This window comes from Chenopodium album, chromosome 21, assembly GCF_948465745.1.
Source record: "Chenopodium album chromosome 21, dcCheAlbu1.1, whole genome shotgun sequence".
In the NCBI taxonomy this organism is placed as follows: domain Eukaryota; kingdom Viridiplantae; phylum Streptophyta; class Magnoliopsida; order Caryophyllales; family Amaranthaceae; genus Chenopodium; species Chenopodium album.
Genome location: NC_137854.1, coordinates 14,494,698 through 14,518,350, shown reverse-complemented (window position 1 = coordinate 14,518,350; position 23,653 = coordinate 14,494,698). Strand labels below are relative to the sequence as shown.

The 23,653-nt window shown below is 31.8% G+C and overlaps 1 protein-coding gene and 1 long non-coding RNA gene across 4 annotated transcripts; one reads left to right on the top strand and one right to left on the bottom strand.

Annotated features, from left to right (window-relative positions):
- Nucleotides 1-366: 366 nt before the first annotated feature.
- LOC145600083 (uncharacterized) lies at nt 367-1,608 on the bottom strand. Its single transcript, XR_014104238.1, has 4 exons — nt 1,221-1,608; nt 1,047-1,126; nt 759-825; nt 367-562 (listed from the first exon to the last, which is right to left on the bottom strand). It is a non-coding gene; the product is annotated as an uncharacterized LOC145600083 (long non-coding RNA).
- A 12,369-nt stretch (nt 1,609-13,977) lies between these two features.
- On the top strand, nt 13,978-20,608 carry LOC145601733 (uncharacterized). Of its 3 annotated transcripts, XM_081657799.1 has the most exons (4): nt 13,980-14,615; nt 14,802-16,985; nt 19,507-19,884; nt 20,291-20,582. In XM_081657799.1, exons 1-4 carry the CDS (start codon nt 14,018-14,020, stop codon nt 20,302-20,304), a joined length of 3,174 nt encoding a protein of 1,057 aa, XP_081513925.1. In that variant the 5' UTR covers nt 13,980-14,017; the 3' UTR covers nt 20,305-20,582. The 3 variants fall into 3 exon arrangements, with proteins under 3 accessions (XP_081513927.1, XP_081513925.1, XP_081513924.1); XM_081657798.1 differs by having other exon boundaries at nt 13,980-16,985; nt 20,291-20,608; XM_081657801.1 differs by lacking the exons at nt 19,507-19,884; nt 20,291-20,582 and adding an exon at nt 18,535-18,754 and having other exon boundaries at nt 13,978-16,985.
- The last annotated feature ends 3,045 nt before the right edge of the window (nt 20,609-23,653 follow it).

Genomic DNA, 23,653 nt, shown 5'->3' with positions numbered 1-23,653 from the left:
TTGATGATTCATTGGATAGTTTTACTAAGTCAAGTCAAGCGGAAACCGTTAAAAGGACGTCTCCCTTAATCTTTATACGCAGTATGTAGGGGGGCTTCTCATCTGTCGAATTTGCCAAAGAATATTCAACACAAGTATTAGCTGAGATCAAAATTCCTAGTGTTTTCCATCTTCGTTCACTACTCAAAAACCAAATCATAAAATGGAAATTGACAAATCTATGCCTTGGACAGTTGGACTCAAGGACACATAAACTAATACTGTAATAGTGGTATATAAAATAGAGAAATAATGACTAAATGAAATACAGTTGCAGAACAAAATAATGAACCATGAAATGTTCTGTAGATATTGACGGCCTCAAAAGAATGGACAAACAAGAGAGGAGTTATAGAATGTAGGATCCTACAATATTGTTTCGGGTATGAATTTCATGAAGTAGATACAACTTCTAGATAACCGACAACATACCTGGTCACTTTGTTGAATGTTTAGCTCCCATATAAGTCTTCCATGCATATTGATGTTATACTCCATTCTTAGACTCCTTACTGGATTTTATCTTGAAGCAGGAGAACATCATAATTATAGAAGCAGAAATATTAGAATGGAGTAAATTGAAAGGAGAAATCTGAATATAGGACCAAACATAAACAAGAGCACAATTTTGTATGATTTCCTACACAAATTTTGCATTACGTCCTTTTAAATAAATCTTTTTAAATAAATCTCCATCACAGAAGTTGTATATGACTTACCCACCTAGCTGGGAGCTTTGCGTCTGCCGTCCGGCCTTCCCTGTTGAGCTGTTACCCATACTGGTATCTGCATTATCGTACATGAGTATGTCTGTCAGCACATATTCTGAATGTATTGATCAATCATCACAAGAGCCCAATCCACTTGAGTAATTTTGTTAACATAACATCATATATATTTAAACATAAACAAGAGCAAAATTTTGTATGCTTCCCTGCACAAATTTTGCAATATATCCTGTTAAATAAATCTTCATCACAGAAGCTGTATGTGATTGATTTACCCACCTGGGTGCTTGCCGTCCGGCCTTCCCTGTTGAGCTCTTACCCAAACCGGTATCTGCTTTATCTGCTATACATGAGTATATCTGTCGCACACAGAGAGTATTGATCAATCATCACAAGAACTCAATCTACTAGAGTAACTTTATTAACATAATATCAGACGAAGTATATTTTAACCTTTTGGTGAAAGTGAAACTGCAACTATGGCAAAGATCTTAATCTGTGTGGTACCTCCATTTAGTTTTTGGTGTTACCATAGGTAAACAATACTGTCATATGAAGCATATGACAAATGGGTCATATTTCGGTATTCTTAAACTGTGAAAGGGATGTACTGACAGGTAAACTGTGAAAATATACACGAGGTCAATAACATGACAGACCCAGTTACTAACAAAGCCCAGATAAGTCAACAAGTTTATGCTTTAATGTAAATTAAACTTTGATAAGATTTCAATGAGTTGACAACAAATTAAAGGCTGGCACCTCAGGGATCAGTCATCAGATCAGTAGGGAATAAAAATTATACATAAAATCTGCAGCAGATGAAACAGGGTATAACTAAGAAAAATAGCTTTGTAAAGCTGACCTTCAAGTCAAATCTAATACTACTCAAGCATGGCCCTCTGATATTCGGAAATGTTCAGTCAACCCGACGTGTGCCAGCAGCAGCCATACATGAGTGAGAAGCTCCCCTCTAGGGGTGCTAATGGGGCGAGCCGAGCCCGAACTATGGTCAGCTCGGCTCGTGATCGTTTAAATTTGTTCGAACTCGAACCGAGTTCAAACCTTTAAGAGTCGAGCTTTGACCGAGCCGAGCTTTGACTAAGCGTTGACCGAGCCGAACTCGAACTGTTCACGAACAAACTTGATTTATTTTTATCCCTAGTTTACTTGTCTTCTTTATTATTTATTATTTATTTATTTTTTTATTTTACAACAAGTTTATTTTTTTAATAATGAAAACACTAACTTATTATTGTGTAATATCTATTGATAAATATATTTATATTTATATACATGATTTCTTTATATGAAAAAAATAATCGAGCTTGTTCACGAACTTTCGAGCCGAACTTGGCATAACTCAGCTTGGCTCGTTAAGGTCTCGAGTCGAGCCACCACGAATCGAGCTTTGACCGAGCTTTGACCGAATCGAGCTCGAATAGTTCACGAATAGCTCAGTCTCATTATCACCCCTACTCCCCTCCTTGAGCCAGCTCTTGAGCATGGTGATCTGACCTACATTAGCTTGCAGCATACACTAGCATCTCCACCCATACGCCAACAATAATCTTCCATTTCCAATCTCTGTCTTGTAAATATTTTACGAGGTGACAAGCATCAAACAAGACTGACTTGCTTATATCACCTTTGATATCACCTAGCAATATGTTAGTTTTTACAGTGAGCAACCTTTGTCTGGCTGTTTTAGCATCCTTCACAGATCTTTCCTGTATAAAATCCTTTGATTCTGCACAAGTATCCTGAAACTTGATTTTCCCTATTCCATTCGGCAACATAAATGGCCTTTTTACTAGTAGGTACAACATATAATTGACAACAGCTTGCTTGACATTCAACATAGCAAGCTGATTCAGGTCCCGATTTTTCATCTGTTTGATAGCATAAATCAGTGGCAATATGCCAAAGAAGGATGCTTTGATCAAATTCTTTCTCAATGCTCCGATTGGGATTTTGTGATTGGTATCTATCCAGAACCCATGAACCTCGCGAAGTGCAAAATGTCCTATCTTCCTTCAAATCTGATGTATGCTCAAGAAGCTGCTTGAAAATGTATTTATTTCAGCATGTCTGGAACTTTTTCTGTTAGCTCTGTTTTGGTCCTGAATTGGAGTTTGTGAAAGAAATAGCAGGAAAGCAAGTATGCATGATTTAGTCACATCCGCTTCAAAGCATGAATTTATCAGATTGTACTGCATCATGAATTTATCAGATTGTACTGCATCATGAATTTATCAGATTGTACTGTCGCTACTGAAAATTTTAAGGCATGAGATGGCCTAATAGATTTTCATGACTGGCATCTTCTCATGATGGTCCAGCCATATCAAGGCCCAATCTGAGCAAAGCCAAACAACCATGCCAAAAATCTCAAGAGAAACAACTCCAACCAACAAAGTATAAGTTATATTCACATTAACTTCAGAATACTTGTGCTTTTGTGAGTAGTAGTAGGCTGCCAATGTGACTAAAGTCGAAGATTCAATGATAAGCCGTAATATGCGACCCCATCTGGTGTAGTGTATGGCAGCCTTTGTGTAAAAAGAATCAAAGACAAGAGTAAGCTCAATTTCAACAACATTAAACGCCTCTTTCCATTCACTGTGTAAGAAAAAAGATTTGAACATTAAACGCCTCTTTCCATTCACTGTGCAAATAACCGGCTGAGCAATATCGTAAATTATAGCCCCATAGTTCACCTAACAGATCCAATCAAACACAGTTTAATATCAAATCCAAAGTCCGTTAATCAAATCAATCACAGATCTCTTCTAATTTATTATTCACTTATCACAAAATTTCATGATTTCGATTACATAAAATTAAAATCAACAAAGTCAGCAATTAACTAAGCAACAAAATTCAATCAATCAAACCACAATTCAAATGCAAGTATATAAAGAAATTTAAAATCGCACACCGAAATCACCAATCAGAAATGAAAAAATTGAAATCAAAAGGCGACAAAAAATCGCGATTCTAAAAACAAAAATCACAAAAAGCGATCAAAACATAGATTGAAATAAGATGAAGAATTGAAATAAGATGATGCGATCCGAAGAAAGGAGCTTACGAAGAGGAGAGAGAAAGGAGAAGGAAACAATGCTTTTAGTACGTTGCTAGAATCGACTATGTCATCACCTTGTTGATTAGACAAACTGCCAAGAGCAACAGTAGCAACCCAGTCAGCAGATAAGTAGGCAAGCCAAAGTGTGCACAAAATTAATGGGAGAGAATTTGGTCAACGTCACCTATTAAAGCGGCTGTGGAGGGCATCAATTGGAATCTTGGAAGCGGGAGATGTAAGTGCTCAAGGATTAATGCCAATGAAGGGAGAGAATAATAGAAGCATAACTAACGCTTATTTAACAGGCTGACAGGCATAGGTACCCACTACTAGTCCTGCATTCCTCAGAGGTGGAGATGGCAGGGAAATTTAAGTGGTGGTAAGCAGCACTTGTACATCATGGATTAACATGTTGCAACTTTATTCAAGACCTCTGCTACCTAAAATGCACTACATTCACCGTTTGTGTGTATGGCAGCTTGACCCCTTGAAAGACATACCCACTCAGATAATCTCAAACTGGCTTGGTAAGGAGAACCGCCGTTAGGGAAAGAGATTGTTGACTACATGCTAGATGTAGACTTGAATATTTGGAGTTTAAGAAAGAGCAAGGCAAATTTCCTCGGAGTCATGAATTTTCTAAGATGGTTTGATCAGATATATAAGCGTGAGAGGCCATTTCTGACTATTTTCTTCCACATTCTTCTCACAACTCTTTTGCTCTACCCTAAGGCATTGCCATCCATTATCTTTTTCTCACTCTTCTTGAACTACAGATGGCGGTGTGCTTGGCACCCACCTCATATGGACTCTCACTTGTCTCTTTGTGATATTGATGACTCCGATGATCAAGATGAGGATGGAGTTTGATATATTCCCAACCTCCAGTGTTTTTGCTTTTCTATATTTGTACCTCTGTACTATTATGTTTCATAGAATTCAGGATAATTGCAGCTATACTCGGCTATTACCTACTAAGACACACATGGCTCCGCATCATCAAGTTTCTTAAATCACTAGTCAACTTCTTCACAAGGTTGCCTTCTAAGGCCGACTTCATGTATTTGTAAACTCTAATACAGCTTTTTGCTTTGATGATCAAAAAGCAGTGAAATCCAGTGTGATGATCAACTCGTCTGACCTTTTGTTTATAACATACATTGTAACCTCGTTTATTCAAGATTTCAATGTATTGTTATACAACTAAGAAATTCTTGTTTACTCAATATATCTTACTCTCTCCATCCCATAATTTAGAGTCCTATAAAAGCCCTTATTTATCTAATATATATACACATATATATACATATATATGTATATGTATATATATGTATATGGGAGGGATTCGGTAAGAACCCCTACTTATATAAGAACACTAAGTTATATGGGAACCAATCTCAACCGTTTGGACGATTAAGATTAAAATACATATCCTCCCTCCCTCAAACCCCTAACCCACCGTCCAAAATTTTCTCTCCTCAAAGTCCCAAAAACCGACATAAAAGCTGCAATTTGAAGGAGTTTCAACTTTCTTCCTTCATTATTTTGCATAAAATCAACAATAGGATCATAAAACAAGTCAAATTGTTCATGCAAAGTACAATTTTTTACGATAAAACCCTAGATTTCGCAATTTTCAAATTCAGGTACATATTTCTTCAATTTCGTTATATATCATTGTTTTCGTCTATACATTGTTTGGATTTGTTATTTTGTTGTTCGATTTCAGTAGATTTTTCGCAAATATAAACCCTAGATTTCACTGATTTTTTTCGAATTTAAGTTCTAAACTAGCGACTTTATATTCCGATTTCTATCATTTTTTTGTTCTTCAAGTTTTTCAATTATTTGGATTATTTATGGTTTTTGTTATTTGATTTTTTGCGAGTTTATTTTTAGTATTGTTGTTCATCGTTATTTACGAGTTTATTTTTAGATTTTTTCTATCTTCTAAGAATTTTTCGATTATTAGGATTTTTTATCAATTTTTTTGTTTTTTTTTTCTGAAATGTACTGCTCTACTATACTCTTTGAATGTTTGGAATAATATGGATAGTTTTATTGTTGAATGTTTGGAAGAATTAGGAATATCATATGGTTGAAACATCTCAAGTATATTGCAGGATTGATGTTACTTAGTATTATCGGATCGAATCAAGTAGCATAGTCAATGCTTAAAGTTAATAATTATTTCAGTCATGACTTTAGCTAATGTGTTGATACTATTAAACACTCCCCTTTTTTTGCTGCATATAATGAGGTTAATTTAAACTTGAAATAGACACAGTGTTTCATCAACATTTTTCTTTGGGCATTTTGGTAGACTTTATAACTTTATGGTAACTTTCTTCGATAGGTTCACCTTTTAACTATTGATTTGTTGGTATGAGATAGGGTCAAGGGAAAAGAGGAAGTGTCATTACCTTAAATGTATCCTTAAATGGATGATTCAACAGTAGTACAGTAAATAGAGTTTGTAATAATTCTGGTAATTTGTGGCCTTTATGGGCATATTTATCACACTTTTTAGTTCTGAGTGTGAACCATCATTCATACAAAACCCCCTGTTATGGATCGAACTCAACAACCACATCCATACTCCATACTCCATTTTATTTTCTATTGTTGCTTTCGGCCTTCTGGTTTAGTAGTATAAAGTATAGGTCCTAACATTGACAAGCTTGATTATTTGAACTATTCCGGATGTGGGTCGGTGTTGTGCTTAATCTTATGTACATGATCTTGTGGGCGTATCCTAGGCTAGTGCTATGCAGCTATGTTGTATGTATGTTGATTGCAATGTTGGACTCACATGACATCTCGTTTATTTAGAAAAAAATTTAGAACATACAAAGACAAATTTAAAAAATAGGTAGAATTATAAGTTTAGAACATAGGCAAAATACATTTTGAACATAGAAAAATTTAAAACATAGGCGAAATAAATTTAGAACATAGAAATAAAAAGTTAGAATATAGGAATAAAAATTTAGTACACGGGAAAAATTTAGAACATAGGCTTAAAAACCTAAGGACATTGGAATAAAATTTAGAACATAGGAAAAAATTTAGAACATAGACTTAAAAATTTTAAATTCATTATATAGGTTTAAAAATTTTAGAACTGAGGAATCAAAATTTAGGACATAGGAAAAAATTTAGAACATAGCAAAAAGTTTAGAACATATGAAAAAACTTTAGAACATAGGAAAAAACTTTAGAACATATAGAACATAGGTAGAAAAATTTAGAACATACGAGAAAATCAGAACTTAGGCAGAAAAATTTAGCACATAAACGAAAAATTTAGAACATAGGCTTAAGCAAGGGACTATATGTGGTTTATTGCAGCTAGTGGGGAGGTGACTGATGCTGCTGCAGGTAGCTTGATGTTGCCGCTATTGCCTTGCTGCGTGCTGCCCTGCTGCTGTGTATGGCATGCTACAACGTGTACTGCCTCTTTCATACTTTTATGGGTTGATGTTGTTGATTGCAGCCGGTGATTTTAGGTCATAGGGTTATTGTAATGGTTAAATTTAGGTTGAATTACACTACTTAATTGTTGGGTATGCTAAAATCTATTAGCTCAAGTGGAAGAGCACTATGCAATTGCATAGAGGATGTAGGTTCGATTCCTACATAGGTTTCTCTAAAATAACTAAGAAAATTTATAATGAGTAAAATTCAGCATTAAGTTATACGAACAAAAAATTGAGTTAAATGAGATATTACTATGGAGACTATGATACAACTAAACACTTCACAAAAGCTCAAGTCTCCACATTACACAAATGAACCTACGTGGGATTCGAACCCACACCAATATCTGGGAGGGATCCTGTAAGAACACCTTATGTTCTAAAATTTTTTGAAGAACACTTATATAAGAACACCCTATATTCTAAACTTTTTTCTACTTCTATTCTAAAATATTTTCTATGTTCTAATTTTTTTTCTTATGTTCTAAATTTTTTTCTGCTTATATTCAAAACTTTTTTCCTGCTAATATTTTAAACTTTTTTCTGCTTATGTTCTAAAAAAAATTTCCTATGTTATTCTAAATTTTTTCCTACTTATGTTCTAAAAAATTTCCTATGTTTAAAACTTTTTTCTGCTTATATTCTAATTTTTTTTCTGCTTATGTTCTAAACTTTTTTCTGCTTAAGTTCTTAGAAAATTTATATAAAAAAAATTCTTATGGTCTAAATTTTTTTTTTCTGCTTATGTTCTAAATTTTTTCTACTTATGTTCTAAAAAATTTTCCATGTTTTAAACTTTTTTCTGCCTATGTTTTAAATTTTTTTCTGCTTATATTCTAAACTTTTTTAAACTTATGCTCTAAAAAAAATTCCTATATTCTAAATTTATTTTCTGCTTATGTTCTAAATTTTTTTCTACTTATGTTCTAAAAAAAATTTTATGTTCTAAACTTTTTTCTGCTTATGTTCTAAAAAATTTCCTATATTCTAATTTTTTTTTCCTATGTTCTAAATTTTTTCTGCTTATGTTCTAAATTATTTCTTATTCTCTATTTATTTTCAGCCTAGGTTCTAATTTTTTTTCCTATGTTCTATATTCAATTTTCAGCTTATGCTCTAAATTTTTCCCTATGTTCTAAATTATTCTTATGAATATTTTCCTATGTTCTTAATTTAATTTTCAGCTTATGTTCTAAATTTAATATTCAGCTTATGTTTATGTCCTATATTTTTTGCTTATGTTCTAAATTTTTTCAACTTATGTTCTAAATTTTTTTCCTATGTTCTAAATTTTTTTGGCTTATATTGTAAACCGTTTCTACTTTCTAAACATTTTTATGCTTATGTTCTAAATTTTTCTACTTATGTTTTCCTATGTTCAATATTTTTATATGTTCTAAAATTTTCTGGTTATGTTCTAAACATATTTTTTTAAAAAAAAAATTATATCAGATTAACACTAAGCTATATTTTGTTCGAGCAAAAACTTAGCTTTAAATGATTTATGGGAAAAATATTGGCTTGAATTGATTAACGACTATGGAAAACTTTGTTGTATTTGAACTCTCATATAGTCATACAAACTCTGATTTTCACATTATAACAATGAACCTACGTGGGATTCGAACCCACATTTTTGTACATTTGCACAATGCTCTACCCGTTAAGCTAGTAGGTTTAATTTGCTATTTAAGCTAGTAAGCTTATATATATAACACCATCTTTAGTTCATTCTTTCATAAATAATCCTAATAATTATTACATATTTTGGCATATAGCGTATATATGAATCATATATACAATGATTAATAACTATTATGCAAAATCCACCGATCATCAACTAATCTACAACAACTCCCATACAAATGATAATATGACTTATCACTATACAAGTGGTGAATTGAAACAAGCTAGGAAAGTTATCCTTCCTGACTTTTCTTCCCAAGACCCATGGTAGAAAGTGGGCTAATTCACAAGCAATACCATTAATTTTTTTCTATAAAATTGATAGATGTCATCTATAATTAGATGCAGATTGCTCCATTGTACCTCAATCGACTAAAGGACATTAATTACTCCTAAATTGACAATCATCCTCAACAAGCACATTATGGATGCCAAGCTTAGTTGCAAAATGAAACCCAAAGAAAATTGCTTCATCAATTATTACCTCCCATTGTTCTACAAAGTATCACGTAACACTAGCAATTGCATTAGCATTTGACAGCACCTTTAGCACTAGATAGGCAAGAGCAATTAACCTATAATAGCTTCTCATAGCAACCTTCAGCAAGCTCCAAAAAAAGAAGAATGAGTCTCTAGCATCTCACCAATTTGCAATTCATTCTACGCCATTCTCGCAAAGATGTAAATCTAACTAAGTACATCCCATTATTTTCCAAATCCTAGCATATTGGATTCTCTGGCAAATGAGCAGGGATACTTCTATAGCATATCATTTATAATTTGAAACATATGGTTAAAACTTCAAAACATAAGAAAATAACAAAAATCAAACTGAATAAATCTATAAAAATGTAGAATATTCCGCAAAATACCAGCCTAAAAATCATTCACAGGCACAAAATTAAAAAATTAAACGATATACGTAATAATCGAACACAGACAGAGAACATTCATTGAATTTTATCAAAAAACATAATTTAGCCAAACAAAGATACAGAGTAATAAGTATCTAAATAATCAAAATTGAGCCGAAAATCAAAAAAAATAACAGCAAAACTGTCAAAAAAATCAACCGACTCAGAAATCTAACTCGGAAATAGCAATAATAATTACAAATTTTGATCATAATCGCAAAATTGATGATAGTAATAGAAATAATAATCGCAAAATTGGATTAAAGTCGCAATAATAATCTAAAATTGCAATTAAAATTGAATTTAGAAACAAATTTGATCAAAAAAATTCATAAACTTACAATAATTGATCCAAAAAGCTAAGAATATTTCCTCAAGAAGTTGACGAATTGTTGTTAATATTGAGGTGAGGAAAGAGAGTGGAAGCTTTGAATTGTGTAGAGACAAAGAACTAATCTAATAATTTCTCCGTTTTCTTTTACCTGCAACACTTTCCTAAAAAACAAATGTAAAAATTTAGAATTCAAATTAAAATTTTGAACATATGAGTAATAATTTAGAACATTTGTGTGAGTAATACGTTTAAAACATCTTATTTAAAAATTACAATAAGTGATTAAAAATTTATAAAATCTGTTTCATGAAATTTTAAACATATGAGTAAAATTTAGAACATCTGATTTAATTATGAACATGTGAATAAAAATTTAGAACAAATTGATGTAGAATATAGAAAGTGTGAGTAATAAATTTAGAACATACGCTTTAAAATCTGGAATATATAATTAAAAATTTTAGAACACGCGTTTTAAAATTTATGACATATAAGTTAAAATTTTGGAACAAGTTTATTAAAATTTATGATATCAAACTTAACTAATTTATGGTTTAGAACATGTGAGTACTAAATTATAACATTTGATTTAATTTAGAACACTTACAGAAAAGTTTAGAACATCAGATTTAAAATTTAGAACATACGAGTAAAAATTTAGAATATACGAGTAAAAAATTAGAACATAAAGAGTGTTCTCACTTAAAAATTATTTTCACATAAGAAAAATTTTCACGAGACCCTCCTCCTATAACTTGTATCTGGGTCAATGATTTATCGTCTAACTAGATACCTGAAAGTTAACGTAGCTTAGGCCCCTTTCATTAGAGTTTATTTATTTATTTATTAGTATTATTACGTATTTATTTATTTATTTATTTATTTATTTATTATTATTATTATTATTATTATTATTATTATTATTATTATGTATTTATTTATTTATTTTCATGGGCAGTATCTTAATAAGTCTCTTTGTGTTGAAACTAAACTGAGGAATGACAAATGATAAATTCACCTTGTTTTCACTTATTTCAGGAAAAATAAGTTTAAATAAATTTAATTAGGGTTAATAAGTTCAGATAAGATAAGTTCAGGAATAGTAAGTTCAGATAAGTTGTGATAAAGGTTAATCAGGTCTACCCAAGTTCAATTTATAACCCGTTTGCACCGAACCGTTTACTATCCGAACCGTTTACAACTCGAACCAAATTAAAACCGCTCAAGAATAAACCAAAACCGAATCAAACCGTTAATTATTTAAACCGAACTGAAACCAACCCGTAAGACAGTTGAACTGATTCCAAACCAACCCGAATTCAAACCGAACCAAATTCAAACCAAACCGAAACCGAACTGTCAAACCGTTTTGACGTACTAGTTAAAATGATGAAATATAGTAAATTGATAATAATCTTTACTTTTCCACACTACAAATTAAAACACATACTACCCCTGTTTTATGTTTTTTGCAACTTTGGAACATTATTTGTGAGATATAAAATATTTCAAAGTTACAAAAAATATAAAACGGAGGTAGTAGTTAACTTAATTTAAGGAAGGCAAAATTGATAATGACCTTAAATTCATTCCATATGTGATATTTCTGCATCATCACCATTCACCACACATTATTAGATTTATTACATAATAATCCATGAAAATGAATGTACTCAAGTGACCTTGACACAAGTAGAGACAAAGACCTTGACACAAGTGACGTGAAGGTGAAGGTGAAGGTGAAGGTGAAGGTGAAGGTGAAGGTTTATGAGTCATTTGTAGTTTTATTAAGTCAAGTCAAGCAAAAACCGTTAATATGACGTCTCCCTCAATCTTTATACGCGGTAGTAGGCTTCTCATTTGTCAAATTTGCCAAAGAATAATATTCAATACGAGTATTAGCTGAGATCACAACTCCTAGTGTTTAGTCACCTCCAATCAGCGTCGTATTAAGCATATGAAAAATGGGTCATTAACTCATTATCATATTTTGGTTTTCTTAAACTGTGAATGGGATGTGAAAATATACTCGACATCAAAACTATAGTAGACCCAATGACTAAACATTGATAAGATTTTAAACTAAATATCCCTACCTTATAAAAAGTAGAAAATAACTCTTATACCTTATAAAAAGTAGAAAATAACTCTTAGGAATAGTGTGCTACCAAATATACCCTCAAAAATATGTACAAAATTGTGTACAAAAATGTATATTTACTTTTTTACCCTCATTAATATGTTTACTTTCATTAATATATTTAATTAGGTTTTTTTTCCATTAAACATATCTACCATCAATTAATACAAAGTTTTTCTTAACAAAAACTTGTAATGCCTTTTTTTAAATAAAAAAATTATAATGTTTTGTACTTCATATGTTATTATTGTTATTTAAAAAGGAAAAAAAAAAATTTGTATGTACGAAGACTTTGTTTATTACCACGAGATGATCTATTTTTACTCCTTCATTGTTGCTCTTCTTATTTACAATTTTGTTGTCCTTTAATTATTACAAATATTGTTATTGTTTATTAGCTTTTTAATTGTACATTATTTGATGGTACGCACATAAACAACGTGGAATTTATATGACATTCATATTAAATAATGATATTTGAGCAGATGTTATCAAGAGGTATAAATAACTTTAAAATCCTAAAATTGAATGAAATCGATGATAGAAAAAAATATATTAAATATATATGGAGAGAATTTAAGAGTAAAAATATAACTAAGTGGTTATTGCTTTATTATTAGATATAGATATAGATATTAGATGGACGTAGAACATTGAAGTGATTGAACTTACATTATTAATTTTAGCTACAACGAACATTTCACATACAAGCTCACAAAAAATTCGTTTGAAGAAAAATACATTAAGTATTATTGAATCATGCAAATCAATTAAGAGTTCTAAACTAGATTAAGATATGAAGGAATGCAAATCAATTAAATATATTTAATAATAATTTTGAAATAACACTGTCAAACTTTTGAAGGTTTTAAAAAATAATTATCATTTAAGATTTTGGTGGCTTTTTTATATTTCTACAAAACCACTATATAGGCACATAACCAAATAATACGTATTAAAACTACCATATTTACCACCCAAACCAAAGGTGTAACTACTCGCTAATACAACTTCTATGCAAGAGCTAGCTTTTTCGCGCGCATCGCACGCGTAGGATACTCTAGTTATTTAAAAATGTCTGCTCACTTTTGCTTCATTTCAAGATTTGTAAATATTTTCTTTATTGCTCCATTTGCGATGGAGGAAGCCCCAATTTCTCATAAATTCGTTTCTCATAGGGGCATTTTCGTGAATACATCAACAATTTTTTCAACTTTATTCAATTGTGAAACACACAATATTGAAAAAATTGTTGATTTATTCACGAAAATGTCCCCATGAGAAATGACGCTCGCTTAATTTTATACTCTCCCACCTTTACAAGTTTTCAAAATAATTTCAGAAACACCATTATAAAATGAGTCATTTTCACTCACCTCATTTTCATGCTTATAAATAACAGCTACGGAGTACTTGAATAACAATTTCATAAATACAAACTGAGATTTATAACTTTTCAAAGCTAGATATTTACTTGTATTATACTAGTATTTGACAAGGACATATGCTATGCGTGTAGTAAGGGTGGGGGGATTTAAAAATTCTATATAATGAGATGGGAATTAAAGCTATAAATCACCTCAAAAACAAAACCTGAAAAAAAAAAAAAATGAAAACAAACAAAATGAAGCCACTTCATCCTCTGTTTTTCATACAACCAACCCTTTTCTTGTTGCTCCTTGTTTTAACAATGCAACAACTTACACCAATTTACTCCCTCGGTAGCACTAATTATCGTGGGAACGAAACTGATTATATGGCATTGTTAGCCATCAAGAGCAAACTAATCGACCGTAGACCCGACGGTGTTTTGAGCTCATGGAATCACTCTCTTCACCATTGTTTATGGGAGGGTGTCACTTGTGGGCCCAGACATAACAGGGTCGTCAAGTTAGGGCTATATAGAAAAGGTTTAGGAGGAACCATATCTCCCTTCATTGGAAACTTAAGCTTCGTGAGAGTGATTGTATTTTCAAATAATAGTTTGCACGGTCAAATTCCCCCTGAGATTGGTTGTTTGTTTAGGCTACAATCACTATATTTGGCCAATAACTCTTTAAGTGGGGAAATTCCGGCAAACATATTAAGCTGCATCAACCTACAAAATCTTTCTTTAGCTATCAACAATCTACAGGGGGAACTTCCAGTGGGATTAGGAGCATTGTCCAATCTTAAAAACGTTTGGGTTTACTCTAATCAACTCTCTGGTATGATTCCCCAGTCCATCTCTAACCTTTCCTCTCTTCTATATTTAGACTTGTCTGATAATCAACTACACGGGGAACTTCCAGAGGGATTAGGAGAGTTATCCAACCTCAAAATTTTAGAGGTTTACTCTAATAAACTCTCTGGTATGATTCCCCAATCCATTTCTAACCTTTCCTCTCTTATAGCTTTAGACTTGTCTGATAATCAACTACATGGGGAACTTCCAGTGGGATTAGAAGAGTTATCCAACCTCAAATGGTTAGGCCTTAACTCCAATAAACTCTCTGGTAAGATTCCTCCATCTATTTCTAACCTTACCTTTCTTGTAGAATTATTCTTGTTTGAGAACCAACTACATGGGAGACTTCCGATGGAATTAGGATTTTTGCCTTGCCTCCAAACTCTTTCTGCTTTCTCGAATAGTTTGACTGGTATGATTCCCCCATCTATCTTCAACCTCTCCGCCCTTCAACGTATAGATTTGTCCTACAACCAACTACAAGGAAGATTTCCACCGCTTTCAGTTTCACTTCCTCAATTAAAACATATACGTCTTGCTGCTAACCATTTGTCAGATTCATTACCAATATCCTTATCAAACCTCACAAGTCTTCAAAATTTTCAGTTGGATGCAAACAACTTCACAGGTAGCATTTCCAATTTTCATTTTAGACACCTCCATAACCTGCAAAAGCTACTTCTTGCTGAAAATAATTTTGATGGTGACATCTCTTTTATTAGTACATTGGTTAATTGTAGCAAATTGGATTATCTAAATTTGGCACAAAATCAATTCACAGGATTGATACCAAGAGTACTAGTCAATCTTTCCACCACTTTAACATGTTTTGATGTTAATCACAATTTATTAAGTGGAGGATTTCCTAAAGATTTCAGTAATCTTATCAATCTTAGAGTCATGGACATGTCAAGAACTGGGCTCACTGGAACCATCCCTCAAGATCTTGGAAAGCTTCAAAAGCTAGAGATATTATATCTCTATAACAACAAATTGACAGGTGAAATTCCTATTTCAATCGGAAATTTATCGCGTTTGAGCACACTGAGCTTATCATATAACAATTTGCAAGGCGGAATACCTCCGCGCCTTGGCAATTGCAAAAACCTGTTATATTTGAATCTAACGAATAATAATTTCAATGGACCATTGCCTAAGAATCTCTTTGCAGGATCCGCCAAGTTTATTAAATTAGATTTATCTTATAATAAATTAGAAGGGCTCATACCTGTTGAGATCGGCAAGCAAGTCAATGTGATAGCATTGGGTGTGTCCGGAAATAAATTGACAGGGGAAATTCCAGATGTCTTTAGTAGCCTACCTGAACTTGAAATACTGTTTATGGGCGATAATATGTTCCGTGGTTCAATTCCTACAACATTCGCCTCTTTGAAAAGTCTTTCATCAGTTGATCTTTCAAAGAACAATCTTTCTGGCATCATCCCTGAATATTTTTCTACCTTTCCCATGATATACCTCAACCTATCTTACAATAATTTTGAGGGAAGTGTTCCAACTACAGGAGTATTTGCGAATACAAGTGCAATAGTTCTAGATGGCAATAGTAGGTTATGTGGTGGAATTTTGGAGCTGCATCTACCAAGATGTGTGGAGAAAAAAGGGAAGAAAAGAAGAATGTTTCATGCTCACAAGCTGATATTTGTGATAATATGTGCTTTTGTTGGGCTATCAGTCATGGCCACATGCATATGGATCTACCTAAAACGTCGTAACAAAAAAGGGAAATCTACCTCATTCGATACACTACGAAAGGAGTCATTCTTGAAAGTGTCCTATGATATGCTGCTCAAAGCAACTGATGGATTTTCTTCAAGTAATCTACTTGGCTCGGGTACTTTTGGATCTGTGTTTAAAGGGATGCTTGATGGAAAGACGGTTGCCATTAAAGTACTCAACTTGGAACAAAGAGGTGGGTCTAGGAGTTTCATGGCAGAGTGTGAGGTATTGAGGAATATCCGTCATCGTAATCTGGTTGGGATACTAACAGCATGCTCAAGTATGGATTTCCATAGAAATGATTTCAAAGCTCTTGTTTACGAGTTCATGTCCAATGGAAGTGTTGAGAGATGGCTACACGAAGATGGAAATATGAGCCTTCTCCAAAGGTTGGATATAGCCATTGATGTGGCCCATGCAATAAATTATCTTCATTATGAGTGTGGAAGCCAGATTGTGCACTGCGATCTAAAACCGAGCAACATATTGCTTGACGATGATATGGTTGCCCGTGTAGCAGATTTTGGGTTAGCAAAGGTTCTTGATCCTCCCATGCATCCGAATCAAAGCAGTTCAATTGGCATTAGGGGAACTGTTGGCTATGCTGCTCCAGGTAATTAATATTATGAAATCACAAATATATTTATGTTATGGACAATCTTCCATCAAATAATATTTGAATCACTTAATCATCATGCATGTGATTTATTATAGTAATGGTTTCTATAATTTATATCTAAAATATTTATTATATAGAATTTCTACAAAATATCTGGGGGACATTAAATATAATATATATGATAATAATCCTTACTTTTCCACACTGCAAATTAAAACACATACTACCTTAGTCTTATATTTTTTGCAACTTGGGAAAATAATTTGTGAGATATAAAATATTTCAAAGTTACATAAAATATAAAACGGATGTAGTTTTTAACTTAATTTAAGGAAGGCAAAATTGATAATAACCTTAAATTCATTCCATATGTGATATTTCCGCATCATCACCATTCACCAATCACCACGCATTATTACATAATAATCAATGAAAATAAATGCACTCAAGTGACCTTGACACAAGTAGAGGCAGAGACCTTGACACAAGTGACGTGAAGGTGAAGGCGTATACTTTATGAGTCATTTGTAGTTTTATTTTAGTCAAGTCAAGCGAAAACAGTTAAAATGACGTCTCCCTAATCTTTTATGCTTCTCCGATTCTTTTTAGTTGACACGTTTCTTTAGTTACGCTTGCCAATGCACAAATCAAAACATTAACATCTTTAATTATTGATAAGTAAAAATTATAAAAAGTTGATATTTTGAAAATATATACCGTGACGAATCTAATAAGACCCCACATGACTATATTTTTCATTACGTATAAATCACTAACATGGTCAAAGGAAAGGGTGTGAATAGTGCTAAAGTCAAAATGTGTCAACTAATAAAAAACGGAGGTAGTATGAGGCTGTAGGCTTCTCATCTGTCAAAATTGCCAAAGAATATTCAATAGGAGTATTAGCTAAGATCACAACATATTTTGGTTTTCTTAAACTGTGAATGGGATGTGAAAATATACACGAGATCAAAACTACAATAGACCCAATGACTAAACATTATAAGACTTTAAACTAAACATTATTTTAATTTCAAGATTTGTAAATATTTTCTATCTTTCTACCCTATATTGCTCCATTTGTGATGGAGGATGCCCCAATTTCTCATGGTGAAAAACGAATTCGTTTCTCATGGAGGCATTTCCGTGAATAAATCAAGAACTTTTTCAACTTTCTTCAATTGTGGAGTCCACAATATTGAAAAAGTTGTTGATTTATTCACGAAAATGCCCCCGTGAGAAATAGGGAATTTCCCTTTGTGATACTCGCTTAATTTTATACTCTCTCACAGTTTCACCATTACAACTTTTCAAAATAATTTCAGAAACATCATTATAATATGAATCATTTTCACTCACCTCATTTTCTTTGTAACTTGGCAAGTATATATTGCTATTAGCTGTAAGAATATTTTTAACAAAAAAGAGTATTTGATCATTTTAATAGCTAAAATAAGCATGCTTATATAAATAATGGGAAAATCCAAGTTAACCTTCTTGATTGCTATAATATGTTAATCTAAGGGCTGTATTGGTATTTCAGCCTATTAAGTTGAGGATGCACTTGTAAATTCCATCTCTTGACATGGACAATTAGCATGACCAAGCAGTCACGTAACATCACAAACTTACAGTTGGATGAGGTTATATAAACGGAGGGTTGAGAGAGATTTAGAAGTGTCTCGCAGGGGTAAGTTGGTCATTTCATGCGGGATTTAAATTTTGTCATTTTAGATTCAGTGGTATAAAATACACTCTTAGTGGTACAAAATATAATTTCAGTGGTATCCCTACCTTATAAAAAGTAGAAAACTACTCTTATGAATAGTGTAACGCCAATTATACCCTTCAAAATGTGTATTTACATACATACCCTCATTAATATGTACAAGCTATTTTTAATGAATAGTGTTTAGACAATTATTCCCTCTAAAATATTTATTTACTTTTATGTTTTCATTAATGTTAGTTATCTTGAACATTTATACCTCCTAAATATAGTTGATTATATATTTCTCTTATTGTTAATTTAACTAAATTTGTAATTTAAAAGCCAAACCAAAAAAACCTTCTAGATATGACTAGCTTTGACGCGCGCATCACGCGCGTTAGCTGCCCTAGTTTAAAAAAAAGTTCAAATGTCTCATTAAGCTATCAAATAATACCATTAGAGCTCAGTGGTACAAAATACATTCTCAGTGGTACGAAATATAGTCTCAGTGGTACAAATCCAGGTAATTAATATTATGAAATCACAAATATATTTATTTTATGGACAATCTTCCATCAAATAATATTTGAATCACTTAATCATCATGCATGTGATTTATTATAGTAATGGTTTCTATAATTTATATCTAAAATATTTATTATATAGAATTTCTACAAAATATCTGGGGGACATTAAATATAATATATATGAGTATATTATTATAGGCATATATAGGTAGAAAACATAATGTTCTTTTGCACTCATGGATATAAACTTATTGATGGAAATTTGTTTGTCTTTAAGAGTATGGCTTGGGAAATGAAGCATCTCTTGAGGCTGATGTCTACAGCTACGGAATTCTACTCCTTGAGTTAATGACAAGAAAGAGACCCATCAACGATATGTTTAATGATGACTTTAACCTCCATATGTACGCAAAGGCAGCATTACCAGATCAAGTGTTGCAGATTGTTGACTCAACACTTTTGGAGGAAGAAAGTGATGAAGCAGATGAAACAAGACCACGAACTCAAGTGATACTTCAAAAACGAGAGGAGTGCATGGTGTCTGTCATTAAGATTGGAGTTACTTGCTCAAGTCAATATCCACATGATCGAATGAAGATAAGGGAAGCTATAAGCGAGCTATATCATGCAAGAAACATCCTTTGCAAACCAAGAGGTACACTAATATAAAACTTGTCCAATCAACTATTTTTCTTGTCATTCAACTAACATAAAACTTGTCCACTCAAATACTCCCTCCGTCTCAAAAAGAATGACCCATTTGGGTTGATTACGCGGGTATTAAGGAAGTTAAGTAATAAGAAGTAAAAGTATGTTGGAAAGATAAATTTACGTGGGGTTTGTAAAAAAATAGAGAGAAAAAGTAATAAAATAACATGGAAAATCAAATTTTTATATGGGGAAGCTAATTTTACACAAATATTGTAGCAAATTGGTGGGTGTTTTAATGCAAATGGGTCTTTCTTTTTGGGACAAAGTTTTGACCAAATGGGTCGTTCTTTTTGGGACGGATGAAGTAGTATTATCTATGGTAATGTACTAATGTTAGTGCCTAATTGCAGGGCCAACTTATTGAGCATTACACGAGATGATTGGCCTCGACTTCCTAAATCCAAAGAAGCTAGCATCTTGTTACTCTAGAGGTGTCCTCCGCATGATTATAAAAGAAATGATACATTTTTGTATGAGCTCAAATAAAAGTAGTTCCTTGTTCAAAAAAAAAAAAGTAGTTAATTTATGGGTTTTTTTCCTGTTGCTATTATATCATACATGTATCTAAGTATTGTAAGTAACTACTGTTCTTTTCTTAGTAGTATAATCAATTCACGTTCCATGATTATGTATGACTTTAAATTCATTTTATATATGATATTTCTGTTAATGATACTACACGAAACTAGTATCAAAAATCAACTAATAATATCTAGTGCATAAAATAGATTAACTGAATATTATACATACTTTTATACTTGATTCAAAATATTATTTTTTATAACCCGAGCCCAACAAATTGCGTTGTGTCCTTAAGACAATTTTGCTCCCTCTACGATACCCAAGGTATTTAAGCAATTGTCTCCCAGGATAGAACGGGTTTCGTTTCTTATAAAATGGTATTGTAATTATAAGAAACCAGCGACCAAACTAGGTTAGAGTAACCGCAACTATATGCATGTATATCTTGAGATAGTAAATAAAACTAATATTCTGTATTCATAAATGAGAACAACCAACAATTATTTATAGACAAAGAAACATGGATGAAAAGACGCAAGTCATGAAAAGATACAATTATCCATCATAACTAATGGATAGTAAATAATGAAATAATGCAATTATCCATATTAACAATTACCAATGAAGAGTTACAATTATCCAAACATACAATTTGTCATACAACACTATTCTTCATCATTATTCTTCATTAATACAAAAATATATTTACATAAATATCCAACAATTTCCGCATTAAAATGCACTCAAGTGACCTGATGAGTAGTAGGACGTCTCCCTCAATCTTTAAACGTAGTAGTAGGCTTCTCATCTGTCAAATTTGCCAAAGAATATTCAATACAAGTATTAGCTGAGATCAAAATTCCTAGTGATTTCCGTCTTCGTTCATGACTCAAAAAACAAATCATAAAATGGAAATTGACAAACTATGCCTTGGACTCAAGTACACATAAACTAATACTGGAATAGTGGTATAAAGTCGAGTAATTATGACTAAATGATAATGACGACCTTAAAGAATGGACAAACAACAGAGGAAATATAGAATGTAGGATCCTACAATATTGTTTGGGGTATGAATTTTATGAAGTATGTAAATATAACTTTTGAACTTAGCTTCTAGATACCAAAATGTTTAGCAGGAGAACATCAGAAATTCAGAAATTATAGAAGCAGAAGTATTAGTATGGAGTAATAGGACCAGACATAAAACAAGAGCAAAATTTTGTATAACATGAAATCTACAGCAGATGAAACAGGATATAACCCAAAAAAAGAAAAGAAAAAAAAAAAAAAAAAAAAAAAAAAAAAGCTTTGTAATGCTGACCCTTAAGTCACATCTAATACTACTCGAGCATGGCCCTCTGACATTCGGAAATGTTCACTCGAGCCATAGTATACGAATGAACAATGGAAGGAAGTTTTTACACCGGGAACGTGTGCTACTTCTGAATGGCTTTGGAAGCTTGCCAAGGTTCATGTCCTTGTACATGACACTGGTTACCATCAACTAATAATTGCTCAATTTCTAATCATCAATAACTATATACTAAAAGACACACCAGTAATGACACGTGTCATTTTCTGGTGTGTCCTTTAGTTTTTTTTTTTTTTTTTTTAAAAAAAAAAACTTTAGCAAACAAATCTTATACATAAATAGAAAATAGCAAAATAATGCATAAATAAAAGATTTGACAAATCTCATACATAAATAAAAAGATAGCAAAATAATACATATATAAGAGATTTGATATGTCTTTCCGTAACATATACGGAGTAAATTGACAAATATAGAAACTAAAGTACAAAAAAAATAGTAAATCAGATTTTTAATATAATTGTGCCATAATATTATGTACTACTTATTACAACAATAATTTTATTTATTTATATTTAATTATGTGTTAAAAAAATCCAAGAAAGTTTTTTGAATTTCAAATATTAAAAAATAGATTGAATTAAAAATTTGATGTATCCTTCTACAAATAAATATTAACAATTATTAACAACTAAAAATCAATGAAAGAGGAAAAATCAGGTTCTTAACATAATTTGTGATATACATAGTGACTAGGGATGGGTCTCGGTTTGGCGGGTGGCGGGGCAGACATGGGGATAAAAACCATACCCACCATGGGTGATGGGGCAAGGGTGGATTTTAGGTTGTACCCGCCCCATCCCCACCACATACCTATTGATATATTTTTTTAAAGATAATTATATACTTTTATAATATAATAACTACCGTGCTAATAGGCTCTTTTATAATAATTAATTATAGGGTATTTTATAATAAATTCATTACACCATATAACATTTTAGAAAAAATTCATTGTTAATTTAAAAATAATAATTAAAATTACCGTGCATGGCACGGAACCTAACCTAGTTTTTACACTATTTATTTGTCCCACTTTGACTAATGTTGTGATTTATATATAAGGAAAAAAAATATAGTCTTGTGAGTACCTATTGGAAGCGTGTTAATGAATAGAATATCAATTTTTGATTGTTAGAATTTATATTTACTAGGTTAGTTCCCGTGCTATGCACGGTAATTTTTAATAATTGATTTTAAAAACATGACAAAATCAAAAAATGATTAAATTATTTTTTGTTGATTTAATATTCACATTTTTATTATTTAAACCCGTAGCTTCTATTACATGGTTAAAAAATCAAGAACTCAATTTTTTTTTTTTTTTTTTTTTTTGTAATAAACATATACTTCGTATAATTTATAATATTTCTTTCATTCCTTAAGAAAATCGTCCACAGCCACATGTCACAAATTACTTGTACATTAACAATATTTTTTTTAATTTTTTTGCTTAAATTATTAGTTGTCAATATTTTTTTTTTGGAAAGCTAAATCAAATCTTCTACTATAGTATATTTCATATGTAACTACTACTTATATGTAGAAAGATATTTTCCTTATATAACGTTTTTTTCAAAAATAAATAAATAAAATAAATAAATAAAATAAAAATAAAATAAAAAGATAATGGCCACACCAGGAAATGACACGTGTCATTGCTGGTGTGTCTTTTAGTATATAGTACTAGGTTAGGTCCCGTGCCATGCACGGTTATTGATAAAAAAAAGTTATGTACGTATATACTTATCAGTGATCATATATGTACGTAGATCTCGTTTTTAACCATTAATTTTTGTACGTATATCTCGTTTTT

Coding starts and splice junctions, on each gene's coding strand:
- LOC145601733 (XM_081657798.1), top strand. CDS start 14,018: ATGAAAACAAACAAAATGAAGCCACTTCATCCTCTGTTTTTCATACAA. Junction 16,986..19,506: donor TGTTGGCTATGCTGCTCCAG/GTAATTAATATT, acceptor TTTGTCTTTAAG/AGTATGGCTTGGGAAATGAA.